The sequence below is a fragment of the Caloenas nicobarica genome, chromosome 1 (assembly GCF_036013445.1).
Source record: "Caloenas nicobarica isolate bCalNic1 chromosome 1, bCalNic1.hap1, whole genome shotgun sequence".
NCBI classification, from domain to species: Eukaryota; Metazoa; Chordata; class Aves; order Columbiformes; family Columbidae; genus Caloenas; species Caloenas nicobarica.
The window spans coordinates 18,444,672-18,466,097 of NC_088245.1; the positions used below are offsets into that span (position 1 = coordinate 18,444,672).

Here is a 21,426-nt window from a genome sequence, read left to right on the forward strand (position 1 = left end):
GTGACCGCCGTCCTCCTCCTCCTCCTCCGTCTTTTTACTTGAAGGGCCGGCGGTGCTCTAGCGGCAGAGCCTAAGAGCGGAGCCAGCAGCGCACAGAGAGGAGACCTGCCGCCGCCGACTGTCCTTGTAAAGTGTCCCGCCTGCTGCGGATCAGGCCGCTCTTCGCACCTCCGCCCCGTCGAGCCCGCAGGAGCGGCCGGGAGGGGAGATCAGGCTGGACTCGCCGGGGGGGACGGGGCGCCTCTCCGCCCGGCGAGCCGGGCTGCCCGACTCCGCCGCCGTCCTCGGCCGTTGGCGGGCACCGCCGCTCCCTGCTCCTCCGCGGGTGCTGCGCTAGGGCGCGCATCGCCCTCGCCCCGCGGGGCTGCCAGGCGGAGCCCTTCCCAGCGGGCGGACGGCGGTGGCCGCCGAGGTGCCCTCGCCCCTCCGCGCCCGCTGCCCCTGCGGCCATGCTGCCCTGCGCTGGGAGGCGGCGGCGGCCTGAGTGGGGGTCGCCCTAGAGCGGCGGGCGGGCGGGGGTGCCCTCCCCGCACTAGCATCGCCTCGGCCCGGGCCGCTGCCCGCGGGGATCTGCCTCCCGGAGAGGGGGAGGAGGCAGGGGAAAGGACAGCAAGCGGAACAACTTCTGCAAATTAAAAAAGGAAAGGAAAAAATAAAAAGAGGCTCGTTCGTGGGACACCTTCAAAGCTCAGCACCACGCCGGGCATCCGAGTCCCAATAAAACCCACCACGCTAGTGAATCCCACCACAGTTACAGGAGGAAAGCTGGCTGCGGCCACTGCGCCGAAGTCCTGCATGCTGTAGAGTCGCCTTGGCTTTGTGGCTGGAAGATGATTCCTGCAACAGGACCGTGTTGCTGCTGACAAACCACGGGGTGGTTGGAAGATGCCTTCTTTGAGGATTACATGTGGAGAAAGGCCGTCAGTCAAGGGGAGAGCTGGCTGGTGAACTGACTGACTTTCCTCCCCACTGGGGAAGTGGCTTCAATGGCTCCATCTCCCAGCAGAAGCAGTAGGAAAGATGCCAACGCCTTGCCAAGCATGTCCTCAACTTTCTGGGCTATCATGATCCTGGCTAGTCTCCTAATCGCTTACTGCAGTAAGTACATATTTGTCCTGGTGCTTTACCTGGGCATAAATCCATGCCCTTCCTGTTTGAGGTAATGCTTCTGGCAAAGGCCAAGCTCTGAAGCTGTCAGGTGTAGGTACTGTGCCTCAGACTTGCCACCTCAATGCTTCTCCTCCAGTCCCCCATTGTAAAGCAGCTAGACTGACACTTTAATACTGCTGCTTCTCAGGAGCATGGGATGTCCTCAGGTTGCAGATGTGCCATTTCCAGTGCAAACAGAAACATCTCTTAGACCTTAGGAACAAACTTTTTAGTGGTAGTAAGTGATCCACTGCTCACTGTTTATTATCAGATGTTACCAGCTCTCTCCCAGACTGCTCCCTCAGTGTACACACTCCCCATACACCTTCCATGAACAGGAGCTATTTTGCTTATGTTCATTGCTTTAGGAACCACATCCTTAATCAAGTGACAGATGTCTTAACATCTCCAGGATCATACATGATTCTCTGGCTGTGAAATTGCCTTGGAACAACCCAGCACTTGCTTAGCATATCCTCAGCAGTTCAGTAAGCCCATACTATGTATCAGTTTTAGAGCTGCATCACAGGATTATTGGTAGAGTTTTATATATTCTTTTTCAGGCTTGATAGATTGTCCATTAATCACACTGGCTTGCAGATAAGGTATCTGTAAGAATCAAGCTCCTGCTGTATTAATCCTTTTAAAGGTCTTTATTTTTTCTTGTTAGTTTTTTGTTCTTGGCAAGAGTAATTTTCAGCTGTTATGTAATATAAATACAGTTAATGCCCATAGTTCTGGGGAATCTAAGTTAGTCCATAGTACCAGAGTGGGAATCTTTTAAGGAGAACAGAAAAAGCAGTTTCTATGCAATAATAAAAGAATATGTAATTTATCAGGAGGGACCTGTATAATGCAAAAATGAATCTACACTGTAGTTTCCCAACCTGAGCTGAACATGGTCTGTAATTTACCCATAGTACGTTTTCCTTTCATTAGCTGTATGATAAAAGACTTTGCACAAGGCTTGTCTTATTGAACTGTAATAGGTGTATGTTATGATGAATAGGAAATGGATTCTGGTTTTCAGGAGCATGTCTGCTGCATTTCTTAACCCTCTATTCCATTCCCTCCAACCATATTATATTCTTCTTTTTTCAGTGTTGTTGTGGTGTTTGGTTGCTTTTTTTTCTGAAACAAGAAGGTAATTGGCTACAAGAACCTTTAATTCACTTTTTTGCATGTTACAGTGACTTCATACTGACAACAGTGAAAAAGGCTTATTCTAAGAAAAACACATTTTGTATTTTTTTTTGTAATTTAGCACACTTCATGTACACTTCTTATAAAATATTATATCAAACTGGCCTCTCTTTGGAATAATTTTATTTTTTACATAATGCCATGTTCAATGTGCTGATATAGAGGGTATACTAAACAACATACTTAGATTTAAAATAATTGATGTGCATACTGGGAGATAAATGAGTCAGTAGATGTATATTACAGGATGAATAGTTCAAGTATAAAGGGAATTCAGCTGGATATTAGTAATAGGAAATATTTCACTAAGTTTGTGCTAGAAATATCTTGGAGGATCCCAGGCTTTTTGTGAGAAGATAAGAGTTCTTCTGTGCATATATCTTCTGTCAGCATAGCCTCAGAAAGAGTTAACTGTAAACTCTGACACCTTAAAAATTATTTATATTCAACAATGAGATGTTTGACAATATTCTATTCTAAGGAATGAAGTTGTCCATTTGAATTGCTATATGTTGTTCATTATTTATTTTTTGCGTTGTTTACTGATGCTGAACAATGCAAATGTTAGCTGATAATACGAAGGCAATTTATGGTGTGCTTAAATGACCGGTTTCTGATTAGTTCTCTCATCCAGTGTAGATGGTGTTCCTCAAACATGTAGTACACTCTTCATTCTATATAGTGCTGAAAAGCACCATGCAGCTTAAAATATGCACTGTCAAAACACTCCACCATTTATGTAATGTTGCACTGATTTGACAACTGCAATTCCAAATGTTAATGAAGCATCATGTACATTTTCTCTAGCAGTAGTATTTTAAAAATGCAAAAAATGTCTTTGCTCTGTGGAAAGGGTGAAGATATTTAAAAATCAAGGAAAAAAAAAAGTGAGGTTATTTCTAGGTAAAGTAGTACTGCAATTTTTGTTAATTCTTTTAAAAATCATCTAGAATTTATTGTCTTTTTTTTTTTTCTGATGCCTTATTTTTTGAAGAAAAACATGTTGAGGTAGGGGTAGGCTCAGTTATGTTTTAAGAATAACAGCCTTGCCATATTTCTGAGGAAGTAAAGGAAAAGAACTTGACAATGTAACACGATCTGTATTTTTCCATACACCTTATATTCAGGTATATGGAGATATATCAAGCAGGCTTCTGTAAAAAAAAAAAAAAAAAAAAAAAAGTGAATACTGTATTAAAGTAATTACAGGAACCTCATATCTGTTTCTCTCTCACTGTATCATTTTATTACACTTACATCAAACCCTGCAGCTCCAAAAAAATCAGAACTTTTACATGTTTCAGTTTTTAGCACTACAAATAAAACTTCTCATCTACTTTGCATATTTTCATTTTTAATCTATTGGTCTGACAAAGCTTATTCCTGAATCAGTTATATAAATATTTCTTCCCCTTCCCCTAATTATTTTGTGAATCTTTGTTTCTGGGAATGTACTTATTGTAGAGTAGTCATCCCTATTACTGGGATCAACCAATAAATACCATATTCTGAGTTTCACTTGACAGGTAAGCATATTTATAAAGCATGTTCTGAATGTATGTATAGAGCCCATTAGACTTCCATCTATACTTTAGTGTCTGAAGCCCAATTATGTTCTCTTTGACATGGTAAAATGATAAACTGATCATTTATTCTTTCTTAAATGTTTAGATCATACTTAGGGATAGTGGCTCCATCCTATGGTGGAAGAGAAACCTGCATCAAATCAATTAGGTTAGTTGCTATAGTGATAAATATAACATAATATTCTCCTCTCGAAGAAAAATGGTCTGATTCGATAGGTTCTCACCAGAAGAAGCCAAAAATGAAGTAGTAGAAATAGTCTGTTTATGGTCCTTAGTGTGATCACCAAGGAGTTAATTTACGTAACAGAAGCAGCAGTAAATGTCAATACAGTCTCAGAAGGCTATCCTGGTAGAGGGTGACCACCCTAAATGACAGTTCAGAATTAGAGGAGTTGTGGCATTTTTGGATCCCAGGCATGCATTCAACATACTTGTTTAATGAACAGTAGTAGACCAGAGAGAAGTATCTACAGTGGGTTCTTTAAGTTACTCTTTTTATGTTGTAAAGGTACACTGAATTGTGTGTTGTTTTTTTGTTTGTTTGTTTTGTTTTCTTCTTCTGTAATTGGGGTTTACGTTTTTCCATGTTAGAAAGTTTGGTCAAATTAATAAAGTTTTCTGTGCTATGACAGCTGCATGCTACATCAGAAATCTAAGTAACATGGTTTTGAGTCAGAATTATTTTTAGTGCATTTGCTGTAAATACTGAGGTGCTTTTTGATGTAAATAGCGACTTTTTAAACAACATGTGACTTGGCTTTAGCAAAGTTGTGGCTGTTATGGGCTTTTGGCTTTCCTTATTTTATACTGTTTTGTAAGCATAAGGTATAGAACATTAGACCCCTGTGGCATTATAGGTTTTGCTGTTCTGTTAAGGTAATACTTCCAAGGACAAGCAAATGGGTTTTTTGAAAGGAACCACCAAAACTGAATGGAAGTTGGAAAGTTCACCTTCTTTTTTTAAATATTGTGTATGGAAGAGGGCAATATGAAGCCCAGTGTTTATGCCGATTAAATGGCGATAGTACTAGGAAAAAAGAATCCAAAATTCCACAATGCAAAATATTTCCTGGAACTCTACAGTTCTGCATTGCAAGTTCAAGTTCTTTCATAGTAATAAGAAAAGAGGAAATGTTCTTTTAATTCATTATTTCTTTTCCTTGCAGGAATACAAAATAAGAACATTGTAATGATGAAATACTGGTAGGTTATATTAAATGACTGATTCTACAGTCTACCATTTAATTCTGTGGTATTTGTTGAGCAGAAAAATTAAACCCAAAGATTTTGCATGGTACCATGCAAAACGCAGAAAATTCACCTGAAAAATATTATATTGCCTTCACCTTAAACTGAGATCCTGTTGTTACACGTTGAGTGGACACTGCTCAGTTGAGAAATACCTTTTCATCATCCTGCTCTGGAATTGCTTTCTGTCTAGAAGACACAGGCTACTATGGTCTGTCTCTGGGTCCTATCATTCCCTTACGCTCTTTGAGACTGCCAGCAGGGATGACAATTAGCTGTTACTGTCACCTGGACACCTCTCCATCCAGAGCTACCATCTCATCATATATTGGCTACTGAACAACTGTTAGCTGATAAATGGTCACTGCTGATTTATGTTGGATATACCCAAGTCACCTCTGAATGAAGGCCTGCTGCTCCTGTAACTGATCTGACATCATTCAGATCACTTTCTCTGTTTTTACAAATGAAGAAGGCAGATTTTTTTTTTAATCTGTCCAACTGATTTGTATTTTTATTGTATTTCCTGCAAGATTAATTGTGCTTGTATTTTTCTGAAACACTGCTCACAGAATAAATTTGACATATAGAGCAACTATCATTTTTTTTTAATTTTTTTGGTCTAGTTTGTGTAAAGAAATGAAAAATAATGCTTTTATTAAATGAGAAAAGCAAGATACTAAAATTTTGTCATTTTATATAACGTCTTAGCTGCTCCTTTTTAAGAAGGTTCATTTTTTGAATTAAAACCTGTGCTTCGAACTTAATAGCCTCTGCAACATACTACCTGTCAATGTGAGTACCAAACTGATGTTGAGATTGTCTCACCAGTTATGTTGTAGTCTGTCCAGATGATGTACTACAGAGAAGTCATTGACATCAACATAAGAAATGTCTTCTTATTGCTTTTAATATTAAATTCAACCCTTTAAGGCAAAGTGAGCGCCATTTACAATTTCTCAAATGTATTTGAATTCCAGTAATTCTTACTTCCATTGCAAGTATAACCACTGCTATAGATGCATATAATGGGAAGCAGGGAGGAGGGAAAACTAGAAACAAATGGATATTTTCAATTAGATTTGTGGCAGAGGAGTCTTCCATGTTTTTCAGCAGTGTTTACAGGAGAGAGATTGAGACCTCCTTGACTTACAGTAAATTGCATAAACAGAGAAAAAAAGTATTGTTCATACCATATACTATGAAAACTGCATTGGGAGCATGGAGCAGAGCCCTACCGCTCCAGACAAATGTGTACACGTGGGCTAGATTACATCTTCTTTTACTGGGCCCTCAGTAATCTTTCTTTGCTTTCATTGAAGAAGCAGTAGTAAGTCCCACTCATTCTTTGCTAGAAGCTGGGGGCATGAATCTCTCAGTTTTTAAATGTAATTTAGTACTTCCTTAGTGAGTGCTCTAACCATAAGGCTATTATATTAAAAAACCCCCACATCAACAGCTAGTCCAACATCTGGTGTTCCAAATAATGCTTATTAGAGGTATGCCTTGAATGTTGTCAATAACTCAAAAATGCACTCAGATAGTGAAATATGTACAGAAGTGTCGAATACAGAGGCAAATCTAGATAGAATTGGTTACCACAGTCTTCCTGGTCTGCACATTCTTTGTTGCTAAATTCACACCAGAATGTTTTCATTCTTAGGCTCATATTTGGCCAGGTGTGTTGTTCTGCTGTTGGGTTGGGGATTTGCTTAGGGTTGGTTTTTTTTTTTTTTTATTTTTAATGGCAGTTACAGTGCTTTTTGCACAGGTGGCTGGCAAAATTGCTTATTGGAGCTGTTTTGGGAAGTTATCTCTTCATGGATATGCTTTTACAGTTGTCTTGCAAAGAGGAAAATGTTATGTGGTGGCTATCTGAAAGTATATGAACCATATTTGGAGCAAGTTAGAGGTTCATTTCAAAGATTTTGTGCATGTTTTCAATAAATGGACTTTGGCTACAGCTCAGGAATCACAAAGATAATGGTAGAGGGTTTTGCATACATGTGGTGACCTACCAATTTCCTAAAGACTTTTTGACCTGTGTCTTATTTTGATCTCTGGATGGACTACTTCTTTGGACACCTTTCTTCAAACACTTGATTGGTCTTAGATAATAGGAAAGTATCTTGTCTTATTCTGAGGTGAGGAGCATAAATGACTATTTTTTTAAAGGACTCTCTGTGCAATTGCCCCTTTGGTTCTTTCCTGAGGAATAGCTAGTTAGTCAATTTTATCCAAAATTTTGCATCTCCAAGCACTTCTTTTAAGTGCCTGTGATTCAGTACAGCAATAAGGAAGTTTCTTCTCTAAAAAAAATGTTATTTATTTTGCCAAACTATATGATACTGTTGGAGAAAGCACAAACTATAGAGAGACCTCTAGCTACTATTTTTCCTGTGGTTACAATTCCCTTCAAGGTTGTAGGCTGATATGACTTATTTCTAGTTATGATGTTCTCTCCCTCATTCTCTTTTAGTCTGAGTTAACACATGCTTTCAGCTGATCTTTGTCTTTAAGAGCCCTCCACCACTGACATCTCTTGCTCTTCCTAGAGGAGAGTATTTTAACAGGGCAGGAACTTATAATATTTTTAGGATCACATATCTGGCAAAATAAAGCTTCCTTCTTTCTTTTCCTGTGACTGAAAGTAGCAATTTGAGCTGTGACCCCTGTGCTGGTTTGACTGAAAATGAGTTAATTTTCTTCATGCAGTTAGAAACCTTTCTCTTTCGTAGCTAGCACAGTCATTGCTTGAATTTAGTTTGAGAAAAAGAGAACACCTCAGGACAACTTATCCTTGGTGCCATATCAAGGAATATCAAGGATAAGAGGGTCATCAGGGGCAGTCAACATGGCTTCACTAAGGGGAAGTCGTGCTTGACCAACCTCATAGCCTTTTATGAAGACATAACAAGGTGGATTGATGATGGCAGAGCGGTGGATGTGGTCTACCTTGACTTCAGTAAAGCATTTGACACCGTCTCCCACAGCATGCTTGCTGCTGAACTGAGGAAGTGTGGTCAGGATGATTGGATAGTGCGATGGACTGTGAACTGGCTGAAGGAAAGAAGCCAGAGAGTTGTGGTCAATGGGGCAGAGTCTGGTTGGAGGCCTGTATCTAGTGAAGTGCCTCAAGGGTCAGTACTGGGACCAGTATTATTCAATATATTCATCAATGACTTGGATGAGGGAATAGAATGCACTGTCAGCAAGTTTGCTGATGACACCAAGCTGGGAGGAGTGGCTGACATGCCAGAGGGCTGTGCTGCCATCCAGTGAGATCTGGACAGGCTGGAGAGTTGGGCAGGGAAAAATTTAATGAAATATAACAAGGGGAAGTGTAGAGTCTTGCATCTGGGCAGGAACAACCCCAGGTTCCAGTATAGGTTGGGGAGTGACCTGTTAGAGAGCAGTGTAGGGGAAAGGGACCTGGGGGTCCTGGTGGACAGCAGGATGACCATGAGCCAGCACTGTGCCCTTGTGGCCAAGAAGGCCAATGGCATCCTGGGGTGTATTAGAAGGGGGGTGGTTAGTAGGTCGAGAGAGGTTCTCCTTCCCCTCTACTCTGCCCTGGTGAGACCGCATCTGGAATATTGTGTCCAGTTCTGGGCCCCTCAGTTCAAGAAGGACAGGGAACTGCTGGAGAGAGTCCAGCGCAGGGCCACAAAGATGATGAAGGGAGTGGAGCATCTCCCTTATGAGGAAAGGCTGAGGGAGCTGGGTCTCTTTAGCTTGGAGAAGAGGAGACGGAGGGGTGACCTCATTAATGTTTATAAATATATAAAGGGTGAGTGTCACGAGGATGGAGCCAGGCTCTTCTCGGTGACAACCAACAGTAAGACAAGGAGTAATGGGTACAAACTGTAACACAAGAGGTTCCACTTAAATATGAGAAGAAACATTTTCACAGTGAGGGTGACAGAACACTGGAACAGGCTGCCCAGGGAGATTGTGGAGTCTCCTTCTCTGGAGACATTCAAAACCCGCCTGGACACCTTCCTGTGTAACCTCATCTGGGTGTTCCTGCTCTGGCCGGGGGATTGGACTAGATGATCTTTTGAGGTCCCTTCCAATCCCTAACATTCTGTGATTCTGTGACAGAGTTAATATTTTTAATTGCTCTGGTTTGAGAGCCAAAGATGTTCTAAGCACTCTGCCCACAGGTGTGAGGCATCGTGGAAGAGGGGCATGGATGGGGCAGAGCTTGACTGACATCCAGACTGATCAATAAGAGTATTCCATCCCATTAGCGTCATGCTTCATATTTAAGGAGAGTCGGGATCTTCCACTCTCTCTGACTCTTCTTTGCCCTCTTTGTTGGAGCCAGGGGAGGTCTGTTCGGGACTTTCTTTAGTTCGGCCTTTTGCCATTTTGCAGAGGCCTTGGGGCCTTTCTGCCTTTTTCTTCTTTTCTCTCTCTGGGATCAGCTGTTTGGTGTGGATGGAGTTCATGAGGAATTGCATTTGGTATCTTTTATTTTATATTCTATTTCTATTATATATATGTATATTTACTAGTAATGTATTAGTATTTTATTATTTTATTAAACTGTTTTTATCTCAATCCAAGTTTCTCCCTTCCTTTTTGATTCTCTCCCCTATTTGCAGGGTGGGGAGGGAAGTGAGTGAGCAGCTTTTGTGGTTGTATTGCCAGCTCGGGTTAAACTGCGACAACCCCGTTGTTCAATTTGGTGTTTTGAAGGTCCAGAACTGGGACCATCTCTGGTTTTTGTTTTGTATGGAGGTTAATTCCAGAATGTTGTTAACAGATGTGCTCTGTTTGTATTTTGTGTAACAAAAACTGAATAAAAGCCCAGAGCAGTATGCCTAGGAGATTAGTAACATTTCAAATTGCAAGTTATGTTCATTGGACTGATTCCTGATTTTTCATCTGTTGTAGAGAAGAATTGTAGTGACCAGTTGTATTCAAGCACTGTGGGAGAACCTGCTGGTTCTGTTAGCTGACATCATCTGAGAGAGAGGCCCTTAATTCTTACAGAAAAGAGGAAATGCTACATATGAAAAAGAAATTTGGGGTTCTGAAATCTATCAAAATGTAAAAGGGAATTCTTAATCTGTTCTTGTTAATCACAGTGTAATTTGTGGTGGATTTTACCTTTGCTCTTAAAACTATTTTAGGTTTTTTTTTTTCTGATTATCTTGGAACTCTGTTGACAAATGTGTTCTAGGAGATGATACTCTGACAACGTGAGAATACTGTTAACCACAAATATCTGTATCACTTTTGGTACTCTCAGATGTAAGTGTCCCTTTTAGTGGAATATTTATTTTTTCCGTTGAACTACACCAGTGTAAAGTTTGGCAGAACAGCTTAGCCAGATGATAGAAGTGGGTTTAAGCTAAGCTCTCGTATGTTCATTAAATGATTTAACTGCAGGCAGAAATGTCAAAATGCTGTGGGAACAGTGACTTCTGGCACTTTTTCTGGCAGATCCAGAGGAGGCCACAGAACTGATTAGGAGGTTGGAGCACCTCTCCTGTGAGGTGAGGCTGAGAGAGTTGAGGTTGTTCAGCCTGGAGAAGAGGTGGTTCTGGGGAGACCTTATTGTGGCCTTTCAATATATGAAGGAGGCTTATAATAAATACGGAGAGAGATGTTTTAGGAAGGCCTGTAGTGACAGGACAAGGGGCAATGGTTTTAAACTGAAAGAAGATAGAGTCAGATTGGACATAAGGATGAAGTTTTTTTATGATGAGAGCGTTGTGACACTGGAACAGGCTGCCCAGAGGAGCTGTGGGTGCCCCATCACTGGAAGTGTTCAAGGTCAGGTCGGGCAGGGTCTTGAGCAACCTGGTCTAGTGGAAGTGTCCCTGCCCATGGCAGGGGAGTTGTACTAATGATCTTTAAGGTCCTTTCCAACCCAAACTATTCTATGTCTTTTGTTCTCTTGCTTCAAATTAAACTAAATAAGAGTGTAACAGATACTGTGAGAGGTTACCTTGTAACTAATAGCATCTCTAGTGTTACTGAAAGGATTCACCAGTTTCTCATTTTTCTAACCCAAATGGACTTCATATTTAGTTATGCCTTGGATAGACACTTTTCTTCTGTGCAACTGAAAGGTGACTTTTTCTATTATTTTTTGTATAGTGAACAAATTTTGAAGTAGTTCTCTGTATAGACTACAATCATAAAAATACATCATTTTTTCTGAATTGACTTAATATAAAAATCTGAGTTAATCTTCAAGATCATTTCATTGAAAAAATATCAAAAAGGTGTTCCGGAGCTTTTTCGGTATACGCCGTCAGTAGTGCTTTATTGAACATTCATTTTAAGAGGAGAATACTTGTGTTTGTATACATGTGTGCTCATAAAAAAAAAATCAATATTTAATATAAAATGGAGAAGCTTTAAAAATTATTATTGCTGAATGTTATTTAAAGGTGGTAATTTCCCTGAAATTGCCTACTATAAGGCATTTGACCTAACACGTCTCTGTATATTCTAATACCTAGAGTATACTTCTTTTAAGATACTGTTTTCAAGGATTTTCACAGATGTTTTCCTTTTATGTTATCAGCTCCAGCTAAAAAACAAACAAACAAAATCAAACAACCCCCCCAGAAACAAACATACACATTTTAGAGCTCAAATCCCATTGGGTTAAAATAAACGGCTGACAAATATTTTCAGTTCCAGCTGAATAGAACTGGTCTTTCCTTACTTGAGATTTCTGCAGTATAGTCATCTATGTTTACTGTAATCTCCTTTTAAACTCAATGGAAACAGACATTTTTACAGTGCAGTTCATATGACCTGGTTTAGATACATGATGTAGTTTGAGGTAAGTTGTGCTGTAGAAGTGCTTGTCCTTGTTGACTGAAAAGCAGATTAGAAAACTTGCTAAAGTTATAACAATTGTGTTACCACATTACTCCAGTCCTTTATTACAACATCTTTAGAATGTTTCTTATTTTATTGTTGAGGCCCACACTTAATATTTAAGTATTTAATGCCAGGTAACTGGTTCAGTATTTTTGTAGGGAAGAAAAAGTGTAGAAAAATAGGCTTGTGATACAGATTCATTAAGACTGTAGGTCAAGATATTGAACTACTGCAGCAAAGGATTTGTACAAACTGAGAGATATAGTTGGCATAAATTACTGGGATCTTCTGAAGATGTCTTTGCAAACAGCTCGTATCCTGAACATTTTTTGCGATGTGTTTTGTCTTACTGTAAATTCTCCAGTTTCGTTGCCAGTATTTTCGCACTGTAGGCACTCTAAAAATACCGTCTCTCCCCAAAAAGTTGGAAACTAGGTGAATTTTAGGTGTGTGTGCTGAAGGTTATCAGCTTTACCATGCTTTTTCTCATTTTTAAGCTTCTTCCATATGAAACAACATTAAAAACTTTTGCACCATGCATCCTTTTATGATGCGATTAATACATTTGACTCACCTTCATCTGCTAGTGATTTAGGTAAGAAAAGGTTTAAAGGTGAACAGTGTGTACATCCGTCTAAAAAGCCTCAGGGGTGAAAGGGACTAGAAAGGCTTCCCTGAATATAAGAACAGATACGAATTGCATTGAGCATTAACGTGCCACCCTCTCAACTCCTCCTGCTCTTCCTTCTCCCCTCACCTGGAAAATAAAAGCTAAGTATGAAAAAAATTTATGTTCTGTGGCTATTTTTGGTAGGATATTGGGCTTTATGACCCAAATGGTTCCTCCAGTTCTATGCTCTTCAGTGGAAGCGCTATTTTTACAGCCCTTTTCATCTGGAGAGATTTGTTGCCTTCTATACCTTATTCTTTTATCAATGCGTTTTTGTTCAAGGAATACATTGCTGCTTTTTTCATCGTTTATATCTTCATGGATGTTTTTTGTCTAACAGCTGGCTAAATCTGGTTGCACTGCCTGTATAACTAGAGATCTGTACCTGAATCCTGTCTATAAATTTTAGTATTTTCTAATGTAATCTTGTTTGCAATGCCTTACCAAAGAGACTTTTTAACAGTTTATGGTGTTAGATGATCTCCCTTTCCTGTGCTTTTGCAGGGTTCTGTAAAGTGCTGCTGTGAACTCTGAGGGTGATAACGGCTTGCATGTACTACCACTTGTAAATGCAATAAATTGATTTGAGGTATTTCAGATACAATTCCAAGGAATTAGTTTAAAAACAACTTATAATACTTGAATTGGTGGCATTTTAAAAGTAATTCCTGTGAAACAGCTTAATGCTTATCTCTTTCCATTTTGATATTTGACAGGAATATATGTAAACCATTATATTCCTTGGCACAAATATTACATTGACTTCATAGGACTGACATTGTATTGAGCCTGTGTAATAGCAAGACCTATTGCTTAATGTTTTCTCAGATAATTTATCACTATATAGAGGAAAGGGATGTCCTTCAGAAACCTCTGTTTCACAGAGTGAAAGTAATCTTTTTCTCTTGATAATTGAATATAAGCTCCAATGCAAAATAAAATGAAGTGACTACCTATGTCCTTATTTGTGGAACTCAAGAAAATATTTCCTACATTACCTTATTAGAGCACATTCCCAATATATTTCACTGCCTTTCCTTTCACTGCTTGTAGTAACTGATGTGCATTTCCTTCCTGAGAGCTTCATTTAGAATTTAGTGCTCCATGTTGGCATAAAGTCCCAATATTAGTTTTCTATGTTTTTAGTCTTACTTTCTTATTTTTCTTAGATAAGGTCAGGTGAATTTGCCCTACTGTTTGTCTTGCCACTTTCTAAAGTGTTTTTCTGTTACTTGATCTGACAAGTACAGCTATGTGAATCACAGTTTGCCAGTGACTTCTCAGACAAATTAACTTGATATATGTGCAAAGACTTTTTCTCCCAACTGCTAGATCTGTGGAGAATTGAGAACTGGGCTTGGCTGTTTTTCTTCCACATGCATCAGGTTCTCTGAGCCCAATTATAAACCCTGTGATATGGCATACTGTAGGCTTGCACATATGTACCTTATTAGAACTTAGTATACTAGCAGTACACAGAAAATATAATACATCCAAAATTAGACTTTAATTTTTCTTCTGTCATTCTAAATTATTTTTAAAGTATATTAAAGTAAGAGATATGACCATGCACAGAAGGTTAGAACTACTGCACTGTTGAGAAAAAAATATGCTTTCAATTTCAGTGGATGTAATTTGAACAAACATTTTAAGTTGCCAACATGCTGGAGAGCCCTGGTATATATGACAGGTATACATAATTTGTCATGAGAGGGGTGTCTAAATTTCTGATGCATGTTAATATTACTCAGGTCATGTATGTTTTGTGTAACAAAGGACACCATTTTTTTGACTGGATAATATACATTTTTCCAGTTGAGGTGTAGGAATAGTGCTCTTAAAAGTGGGTGGCATGAAGCTAGAACTTAAACCAGAGCTAGTTGGTTTTGGTCTTTGTTTGAAAGGGATGATCACATAAAGCCAGTGGAATGAAAATTTCAGAGCTCTTCTGTAGAGTCAGAGTTGCATTTCTAAAGTATGCTTTTGGCCAATTTCGTATTCTTATTTTGCTTTCTGTTTTACTCTTCTCAGGGTATATTTCTATAATGCATATACATATATATTGGTTTTAGATATATTTTTTGTAGATATATTTGTTGTATATATATTGGTTTTGTATATATATTGTTTGTGGGTTTTTTTAAATTGGAATATAGTATGTAAACTTCAGAAGAAAAAAAGTATAAATTAAAAGAAATATAACAGAGAAAGTCAAATTTTGAATTTTGCTTGCTGACGTGTTAAAAAGAATTGGAAGTTGGATATTAACTTTCATTTGCAGGCTTTGACAGCATTTCTTTAAATGTCAACAAAGCACCTTTCAAATCAGACATAACTATGTGACAGGCAACCATCAGAGGAAATTCTGTCCTTAAAAAATGAAAGCTTGTCGATTTACACTGGAGCTTGTTTGTGTGTTGGTCTCTTTTCCTCTTACCTACATCCCAGGATTGATTGATGTGTAAACATGGGGATACAGGTATGAGAAAACCACATGATACTCTGGATCATCTATTTTAGTTTTGCTCCATTAGAAACAACTGTATCATATTGGTTAATTTATATCTTGTCTGGAGTTTTTGAGAGGAGTAATTTTGTTTATTTAGGAGCAGTTCGATTAGTAGATAAATGCAATACTTTTTCTTCTGTGGCTCTTTCCTCCAAAATTTTATAAAAATGCTTAAATATTTAAATATTGATAACAGCAGTTCTTTCTAGGACTGTAAGATAAATAACTTTATGGGTTCATAGGGCATGAGATGTGTCTATGGCTGCAAATCACTTAAAGAAAGCTAAGATCTGGGTTGAGTGCTTGCTTTGGGGCAGTGGATTCTGTGTGGAACCTGGTCTTTCTGCATCTTTTCCACAGGCACCCCAGTCTGAACTGTTGCTGCTGGTCAAGAGCTGTTCTTGGTTTCTTTGGTTCTTTGCTTCTGTCTCTTGCTTAATGCAAGAACTGCTACAGTGGAGGAATTAAAGCTGTTAACAAACTGTCAGAATTTTAGTTCCCAGCATTGGTAGTATCTCAGCTGAGAGGCAGGAAAATCAAGATCGCATAGAATGGTATTGGGTAACTCATTCAGCTGATGTGCATACTGGGACAAATCTTGGCCAGGAGGTTCATCCACTGTTGCAGTGCTTAGCTCTGTAAAATACAATAGTGATAAACATACAAATGCATTTTTTTTCACATTGAAAGTAACTCTTATTTAGACTATACTCAGGCAGGCAGAATGTTGCTTGATACATTTAAACTTATGTATATTAACAGTGACAGTATTCCAGGAAAATGACAGTAATGTTTGTTTATTTCCTGAGAACAAGGAATTTGAGCAGGTTTAAACACACAAAATGAGGAATGATTTATTGTCTGTAAACAGTTGAAAACACTCTTTAAATCAATTGCAGATAATGAAGGAGAATTAATGACGAAAAGAGAAAACATTCTTCTTTTCTTTTCCTGAACTTGGATTTAAGTTGACTAATGGTGAAAAAACACACTGGGAATTTGCATGAGTGTCTGAACCAGTGAAGCTAATGAAGGAGGAAGAGCATCCACACATGAAGTTCATGGAAATGCTATTAAAATACCTACCAAATTCTGCCTTTTTTCAAACCTGCCCGATTATTTTATTTGATATTTCTTATTTCTGTTGAAGTATACAGGGTTTTTTTGAAACCAGCTAGATTTCGAAAGGTATCACTCTTAAAATGTGCATTGGTTTTCTGTTTGATTCAGTGTACTATAACATTTCAAAACCTTTTCCTGTATATGTAGAGCTTCTACAAATACTGAAAACATAAGATCTTTTTTTCCTAGAATGTCTTCTTTTGGAGAGTGATTCCATCTGTACTGATCGGGGTACACATACACACAGCATAAGCCTCATTTTACAGGTTTTTTTTGTTGTTGTTTTTTTTTTTCTTCTCCATTGCCTAACTAGTTTCCATGCATATAAAAAGGCAATTTATGTAAGCTGAAGAATATTCATGAAGAATATTGATCTTATACTAACAACATGTTTCTAAACAAAAATACGTTTTCTATATATATTTTCAATAGCATTGAAAAAGCAGTGGCTCTGGTGTGATTTTTGCAGGCGAGACTTAATGTGTGCTATTTTTGCCTTTGATAAAAGACTTATTACCTCAAGGAACTTAAACTCTATTATTTTTTAAAGAGATGGGAGAAAAAAACCTATGAAACAAATTCTCATGAGCAGGAAATTTGGCTGGCAGATGAATCAGGCAAAAGAAACTAGTCTTTTTGACACTTCAGGTATGAGGTACAGACTCTAATTTTGTGAAGCTCAAAACAAGTGTCAAGGAGTTTTATGGGCCCCATTACCTTTCAGGTTTATAAAACACTGCCAACAAGCATGTCCCTCTCCTCCTTTTATAAAAAAATAGCTCAATTAGTTTATAGGAGTCTCTCGATTTTGTGTGTAAAAGAAGAAAATTAGGGTAAATTTATCTGAATAAATACAGTTTATATTTTATTCCATTAATCTTGTGGGAATTAGTATCACGATGATGCCAATACCATCGTAGAATTTTTGTTTCTTACACCTCAGTGTCAAGAATGACAAATGTAATTGTTTTCTGGGAATGGTGGTGCCATTAGAAGTTACTTTCACAGACCAGTGTAGGCTTTTGAAAGTTTGAACTGGACTTTTTACACAGTTTTGTTGCTTAGTGGATATTTTCTGTTGCTGAGCATGGGCTTTTGAATTTCCACATAAAATCACAGTTCCCTCTTCCTTCCATACATGCAGTGCAAATCTGGAGATGAGAATGACTGCTTTACCATGACCAGCTCATGCCTGAAAAGTGGGTAAGTTCCAGTAAGTCTCAGCTGAAAACCAGGAGGATATTTTTGTTGCCGTGGCTTTCTGAGCATAGGTGAGGAAGAAAAAGCGTCTCTGAAGCTGTGACCTGATTTAGTGGCACAAACATATTTGCATAATAAATGGGAGCAATTCTAGAGAAAGTTTGTTTTTCAGAGCACTTCTGTCAAGCTTCCAGCATTATTTTGGCCTTCCTGGATTCAGTTCTTAACAACTCTTTAAATGAGAGCTTTTTACAGAGTTTATTATGTTCACGCCTTGCATGGGGTAGAGTTGGATGCTGTGTGAGCATTTCGCTGCTCACACTCCATATATAGATCCTGATGAGAAGTAAATAGGAGGAGCATGATCATTTTAAGAGCCTGAAGATGGTAGAGAAAAGAAATGCCAGTGCCAGCTTGAGGTTGTGATCTGAGAAAAATGACGCAAGTCATTTCAGGCTATTGCTGTTTGCCTTTTGCTGCCGTATTTGGGATGAAAGTAGGAATATTTGGATATCAGCTATATCAAAGCTGCCAAATCTGTTAGAATTGATCTCACTGTCATGCCTTTCCATGTAACGCGGAGGTCATCCAGCAGAGCCACAGGTGCTGTCTCAGATGGGTGGCCTGGTCTGAAGCCCAGCTGACAGGTGGTGTTAGACAGGAGGGGTTTTTACTACTTTATTGAATGCCTTGCTTAGAAAAAGGTGTTCAGATTCGGGCCAGCAGCTGGGAGCGCGTCCAGCATTGGTATGTCAGACTGTTGCATGGTTTAGTACTTTTAACACCTGGTCAGCAGTCATAATCAAACAGACAGTCTTTCTGAGCTAAATTAACGTGATGTACATTTGTGTACATGCACATTAAAACTCAAGATCAAGGTCTTGTACCTGCATCTACAGAAAAAAAATTACTCCACTTCTTAGAAAATATTGTGTCAGATTCTCTACAGGAAAATCATGGGTTTGATCCCTTTTTGAAAGAACAGTAAACCTATTAGAATGGTAGAAAAGCTATCAATTTTTTTTTATATACTTGATTGACATGGGAGCAGAAAGAATAGGGTAAGGCCTAATCTTCACTCTAGTCCCAGTGCATCTTTTGTTCCTCAAGTATGTAATTATCCACTTAAGAAATGATGGCAAAAAAAAGTGTAATAATTTGAGATCTCTTGTTTCATTGACCAAGTCATTAGAACTTGCAATAAAAGAGGCAGAATGAGAGAAAGGGATGAAGTGGTTACTTTGTTTTTACTTCAAGGGTCCTCTTTTCAAGATTTTCCTGATACATTTAGGTAGCTGCTGTAGCCTGTGAGTCACGGGAGAATTTATTTTAAGGTGCAATTTTGTATTCTTGAATGCTGATACACGTGAACAGGCCAACAGTTGATATCTCTAATTTGTTTTTACATTGATAATTATTTAAAAATCTTCTGAATCTTAATAAATTTTATTTCAGCGCTTTGCTGGTAATTTTCTAACAACCTACTGGCAGCAGCAGCTATTCCCAAAGTTGAAGCTGGTTTTCACTAAAAATAATACAGTTTCTTAAACAGCTACTTCTCCTCCTGCTTTCCAGGTAGTAAAGTTAGGAGTGTAGCTACTTCCTACTAAATGAAAAGCATTAATAATTCTATTTCACATTTAAAATCAAATCGCTGTTGCAGTAGCCTCTGTATGTAGAATTTGTTGTTTGGCTTGTTTCACTCTTTTAGAATAAATGATTCAACCATGGCATCATTTGATACAATATGAGTCTGGGATATTTTTTATTGCACTCAAGGGTGTAAATAATATTAAACAATGCCTTGTATCTAATGCTTCAAGAAGCAAATATATTTAGGGAACACGTCTTATTTAGCTTGTGTTTTAAAATCCTACTGGTATTTTAAAGTATGAGAAAAAGGGTAGCACCAGTGGATGATATTGAAGACTGAAGTAACAGAAAGGGGGGTGATCTACATTTAGATGAAGTATAACATCATGCGTCTATTATCAGCATGAATTTCTGCAGTCAAATGAGAGCTCATCTATCATCGTCCAGGAAGAGAGATCCTTGGAATATTGGTTAGTTGCAGGATAGCTATGAATCATTACTGGCATTGCAAAAAAGGTGTGTGACTCCAAGGTGAATTAGAAAAAAGAGAAGTATTAATGTCACTATAGACAGCATTGTTGAAACTTCATTAGCAAAGCTATATATAATTCCCTTTATTCAGAAACTCACACTGAACTAGGTGGAAAAGTGGTTGGATGTTCAGAGGAATGGGGTGTTTAAAACTGCTTGGCTTCCTTAGTCAAACAACAACTGAGAGATATAATAAGGTACATCAGGAGAATAAACAACAGAAAAGAAGAAAATAAGGACAGTGCTAGTTCAGCATTAAGTGGATGTACACTGACATCAATAAGGATCTCCGATTATCAGAGTAATTAGGTTTTTGAATGTTCTTCCAGAGAGGCGGTTAAAAACAAACAAACAAACAAAAAGTTTGGAAGTGAGATTTAATTGATTTAGAAAAGTATTTTAATACATAGGGGTCTGTGATAGCAAGGCACTGGGTTTTATGACTTGGAGAGATGTCTTCCGGTCTTGTGTTCGTCTAATGATATTGCTGTTCGTAATGCTAGGCATCTGTGAGATGGTAATATCTAGCTGTTAACGTATTTCTGTGTTGCCTTTTTTTTTTTTTTAACAGCCAGTTGATTATATCACTCAGCTGCTTGCTTTTAATTTAAGCTATTATGTGCCAAAGTTGTGTAGAATCTCATCAGGACTATAGCCTTGAAGATTCTCCTAACATTGTGTTTCCCAGATTGTGGGTTGTTCCCCTCATGGACAAGCCAGTGAGGAAGACTGGTTATGAAGAAGTTATTTTTAGGGTATGTATTATTTGTATTTGAGAAGGGTGGAATGTGAACATGCTGCTATTCCCTTGAAGCAGAAGACAGTTGCTATAAGAGATTCTAAACCACTACCCGTACTGATTGCCAGTGGTTCATGATGTAGGTGGTCATATACAGTAGAATATCCAGCCAGCAAGATTGATTATATGTTCCTATACTTGAGTATTTTTGTTTACTTGGTACAAATTAGAACAATCTACAGTATTTGAATAGAATAAGAATATTTTACAGCCCTTGAGCCAGTGCTTCTCTGTCACTTAAGTCACCATGACTTTGAGCTCCTAGCACAATGAAAGTCACATCATGAAGGTGATGACCATGCAAAAAATTATATTTTTCCTCTCTCTTCCTATTTTGGTCAAATTGGTTTTCAGACAGATAGCTTCCTTGGGTGCTATAGCTGGCATAAGGGTGTGTGTAGGAACATGTGGCTGGTATAAGGGAGAGGTTACACTTTCTGGTAGCAGTCTGCACTAAAATCGTGGAATTGCCTATGGATTACTGCCTTCATCTCCTGAAATCTCTGACATGTTGCTTAGATCCTTTGAAGTGTTTGATGAGGCTTTTCAAGTTCAAGTTTTGATTTACAGCTGGAGTCTCTTCTACTCATCAATATTGAATATCCAGTGAAAATGTACTTACCCTTAGGACTTCCCAAAATGAGCCCTGGGAGAGATCCCTGCCTTTTGGGTAACATATGTTCTGTTGATAAAACATATTCAAGAACCCAAATTTGTCTGGTATCATTTGTTTATCATTTGTGGGTTATGGGTGTATGTAGTTCAAAGGAGAAATTTACTTGGTCTTATAAAAAAGTCATTCTGTCCAGTAGTCATAGCAGTAGCCATAAATAGATACCTAGGGAAGTTTAAGGACAGCACAAGTTTATATGACACTTGTCCCTAAAGCCCTTCTGTCCCTCAGCTGTTTTCTGCTCAGAGAGTCCTGGGTTGGATGTAGGCTGTTAAGAAACTACAAATGTTT

The 21,426-nt window shown here is 38.5% G+C and overlaps 1 protein-coding gene across 1 annotated transcript in view; it reads left to right on the forward strand.

The window, feature by feature from the left end:
* The first annotated feature begins 986 nt into the window (after positions 1-986).
* Positions 987-21,426, forward strand: part of TAFA5 (TAFA chemokine like family member 5) — a 341,506-nt gene continuing 321,066 nt past the window's right edge. The window contains exon 1 of the mRNA XM_065658379.1: positions 987-1,098. Within this exon, the coding sequence (XP_065514451.1) occupies positions 987-1,098 (112 nt within the window). The remainder of the gene's footprint in view (positions 1,099-21,426) is intronic.